The 4,255-nt window shown below is 45.5% G+C and overlaps 1 protein-coding gene across 1 annotated transcript; it reads right to left on the bottom strand.

The window, feature by feature from the left end:
• Window positions 1-211: 211 nt before the first annotated feature.
• On the bottom strand, window positions 212-4,249 carry LOC102750147 (uncharacterized). The gene is given in 6 exon segments (XM_031023201.2): window positions 212-497; window positions 500-604; window positions 607-651; window positions 654-2,341; window positions 2,989-3,169; window positions 4,199-4,249. Coding segments are annotated over 6 exon segments (2,094 nt in total). The 5' UTR covers window positions 4,233-4,249; the 3' UTR covers window positions 212-456.
• Window positions 4,250-4,255: the final 6 nt, after the last annotated feature.

The following is a 4,255-nucleotide window of genomic DNA, read 5'->3' as shown; positions in this document are numbered from 1 at the left end:
TGTGAAGATACATCACTCAATCATAAAGACTGAAAGGAAGGGTAGATACTGAGTTGGAATTTCCAGTATCCACAATAGAGGACAAGATATATTTACAAATCACTTATCACCCCTGAGGCCCAAAGACATGGTAATGGAAATGAGATAAGTTTTATATAACTATACAATCTTTTCATGTGTGAGATAACGAAATATATTTCATACAAAGGGCACATAGAGGAATATTTTATCTTAGGTGTTCCTCTCAGCAACACACAGTGGAAATAAATACAACAGAGATCCCTGTTATGGATGAAGCACTTATAAGGCACAACTATGTTTATAACAAATAAAGACTGCTGTCCAGCCCTGAGTTTTTATGTACAAAATATATGAGGTGCTATACCTGAAGGTTTTCCAACATTCTTTACGTTCATAAGGTTTCCTGCCAGTGTGTCTGATTGGCTTTACAAGATTTTAAGGACAAATGAAGGCTTTCCCACAGTCCTTGTATTCAGTTTCTCCCCAGTGTGAGTCCTCACGTGGGCTCGCACGTTTGTGGGGTACCTGAAGGCCTTCCCGCACTGCTGACATTCATAGGGCCTCTCCCCAGTGTGAGTCCTCACAGGTTTGCAGGATACCTGAAGGCTTTCCCACACTCCTTGTATTCAGTTTCTCCCCAGTGTGAGTTCTCACGTGGGCTCGCAGGTTTGTGGGGTACCTGAAGGCTTTCCCACACTGCTGACATTCATAGGGTCTCTCCCCAGTGTGAGTCCTCACATGGGCTCGCAGGTTTGCAGGATACCTAAAGGCTTTCCCACACTGCTGACATTCATACGGTCTCTCCCCAGTGTGAGTCCTCACGTGGACCCGCAGGTTTGCCCGACACCTGTAGGCTTTCCCGCACTGCTGACATTCATAGGGTCTCTCCCCAGTGTGAGTCCTCACGTGTGCCCGCAGGTTTACTGGATACCAGAAGGCTTTCCCACACTCCTTGCATTCGTAGGGTTTCACCCCGTTGTGCTTTCTCACGTGGACTTGAAGGGAGGAGTGACAGCTGAAGGCTTTCCCACAGTGCGGACATTCATAGGGTCTCTCCTCAGTGTGTGTCTTCACGTGTGCTCGCAGGTTGGCTGGGTACCAGAAGGCTTTGCCACACTGCTGACATTCATAGGGTTTCTCTTCACTGTGCGTTCGCACGTGTTTCTGTAAGGACGAGGACCACCGGAAGGCTTTCCCGCATTGTGCACACTCGTAACGTTTCTCCAAACTGTGCGCCCTCACGTGTCCTTGAAGGGAGGAGTGACGAGTGAAGGCTTTCCCACACTGCTGACACTCAAAGGGCCTCTCCCCAGTGTGCGTCCTCATGTGTTCCTGCAATGATGTCGAGCTGCTGTATGCTTTTCCGCACTCCTTACACTCGTAGGGCTTCACTCCACTGTGCATCCTCACATGTCTCTGGAAGTATCGAGGATGTCTGAAAGCCTTCCCACACTGCTGACATTCGTAGGGTCTCTCTTCGCTGTGTGTTCTGACATGTTCTCGAAGAGATAAGGAACAACTGTAGGCTTTCCCACATAACGTACATTCATAGGGTTTCAGTCCACTGTGCGTTCTCACGTGTCTTCTGAAGTATTTGGGACAACTGAAGGCTTTCCCACATTGCTGACACAGGTATGGTCTCTCTCCAGTGTGTGTCATCATGTGTCCTTGCAAGGACGCAGGATACTTGAATGTCTTCCCACACTGCTTACATTCATAGGGTTTCTCGCCACTGTGTGTTCTCACATGTTCTTGGAAATACGAGAGGCAGCTGTAGGCTTTCCCACACTCCACACATTCATAGGGTCTCTCCCCAGTGTGAGTTCTCACGTGACGTGTAAGGTAGGACTGATACATAAAAGCTTTCCCACACACATCACACGCATGGACTCTCTGTCCACAGTGACCCTTTACATGACCCTGAAAGGATGAGGTGCAAGTGAAAGCTTTTCCACACTTCTTGCACTCTAAAGATTTTTTACTACCGAGACTCTTCAAGTCTCTTTTTGATGCTCTCCCAGTGTCCTGATGTTCATAGGGTTTCTCTACAAGGTCTGTGTCCACGTGAGTGCTGAGCCTCAAGACACAGCTACAGGCCGGCCCACATTCTTCACAGGGACTAGGTTTGTGTCCAGGCTGAGATCTTTGTGGATTCTCAGGGAAAGAACCATCTGTGAAGGTTTCTCTACACTTAGCACATTCACAGGATTTGTCTCCAGTAGGACAATCCTCATGCACACTAAGACTTGTAATCTGGTTTATGGTATCTCCACATTGATTATCTTCATCGCTTTCACAGACACGCTCCACCAAATGATTTCTGTTCAAAATAGGAAGGCACACTGTTAGGGAATAATGATTATAACCAAACTCTTTATTAATGATCTACCGATGCTAAGTAATGATTATCTGACTACAAAATGACCATTTCCAAGGAATGGGCATGTTTGGGGCACCGTCTACACTGCTATAATGTAGAAGAAGCTAAATGCTCAAAACAAGGGCCCAGTAATAGCCATAACTGTCAGCGTTTCTTACACGTGGGTTTTCCTGATAAATGTTTTGAACTGAATTATATTTCTGATGATCAGTACTACATCACATCTATGAAGATATTGTGTTGTGTAATTCCAACTACACAACTGTTTTTTGTTTTTGTTTTAAAGATTTTATTTATTTATTTGACAGAGAGAGAGAGACAGCAAGAGAGGGAACCTGCAGGCAGGGGGAGTGGGAGAGGGAGAAGCAGGCTTCCTGCTGACCAGGGAGCCCGATACGGGGCTCGATCCCAGGACCCTGGGATCATGACCTGAGCTGAAGGCAGACGCTCAACGATTGAGCCACCCAGGCGTCCCCCAACTACACAATTGTTCAGCTAGGTTTATACCTTTATACCTTCTTCAATTTCAAGTTATTCTAACATTTGCCAAGATCCCCATTTCTCCTATGGGAGAGAGAGGCACTCACCTCAAACACCTCTCCTGGGATTGGGACTGATCTCCAATGTGATGAAACACCCAGTTTTCTCCAAAAAGAGCCCAGGAATCGTTTCTTATCAATCTTACTATTTTGTCTTCACTGGATAGTTCATTCTCCAAAATATTCAGCTGAGTCCCTGATCCACAAGGCTTAACTTGAATGCAACAATCTGCAAGAATTGGGAGCAATTTAATTTTTTGGGAATGATCTGATGTTTAAAGGTAAGAAAATTAAGAAAATAGACCATATGTGGATTTCTACTCATATACTGATCCCAAATGTATATTAAGTTCATCAGGAAGAATGAACATGTGACCACAGAAAAATTCTAAGGACCCTAGTGATTTGGGACTTAGGCAGTAAGAGGGAAAGTGTATGAAAAGGCAGCCCGTTTACTCAGAAATACTTCAAAATCGATGGAGACTAATGTGGAGATAGTATTATCAGAAAAGCAAAAACTAGGAAGGAAATGGGCAAGATACAAACATCCACACACTACCTCATAAAGGAATACAGTAAAGCTTCCCATGTGAGTGTGGATGGTTGAAAAGTCCGACAGGGAGGCCAGGTAAATGACAAAACATCACACTTCTCAAACAAGGACTGAGTCATGTTCCTAATGGACATGTGCAAATGGCATTCCCTTCTCCAGACCCTGGTCCAACCGAGGGTAGCTGGACTGTCCTGAAGGCACCAAGGCCCTCGGTTAAGCCACCTGCCACTGGGGTCAGATGGTATAGGTGTGTGGCTGAACAGCTCAGCAGGAGGGAGGATTTTAAGCGCAACAAGCAATCTGGAAAATGGGCTGTTAATTTGGTCTTCAAGGTCATTGAAGATGACGAAGTGTGAGTTTAATTACAGCATGATTACCATGAGAAATGTGTATTAACTGCAGTGCATCTTCCACAGAAATGAAAACCACAAAGCAGCACTCACTGCCCCAGAGCAACACTGGAGAGCATCCTCACACTGATAAAATTAGACAGTCTCAGGCTTTGATCCAGAGCCATAGTCAACTTATTACATGAAACTTTGTTTTCACAGAAAAGGTATGTAACCCTAGGTAGTTTCCATGAAGGCTTGGACCATGGCTGTCTCTTCTTCAATATATTCCCATTCCTCCGCCCCAGTAAGATCAAACTCTTGTAAGAAACGTTCATTCCCTAAAACTCTAGTGAAGGGGTGGAGCCGTCCTTACCCAGCGAGGCCAGGTTCCTGCAGGTCTCCAGCATCACCTCTCTGTAGAGCCTCCTCT

This window comes from Leptonychotes weddellii, unplaced genomic scaffold, assembly GCF_054177405.1.
Source record: "Leptonychotes weddellii isolate Sample4059 unplaced genomic scaffold, ASM5417740v2 HiC_scaffold_11929, whole genome shotgun sequence".
NCBI classification, from domain to species: domain Eukaryota; kingdom Metazoa; phylum Chordata; class Mammalia; order Carnivora; family Phocidae; genus Leptonychotes; species Leptonychotes weddellii.
The sequence above is the reverse complement of the archived record's forward strand: the minus strand, read 5'-3'. Positions and strand labels throughout refer to the sequence as shown.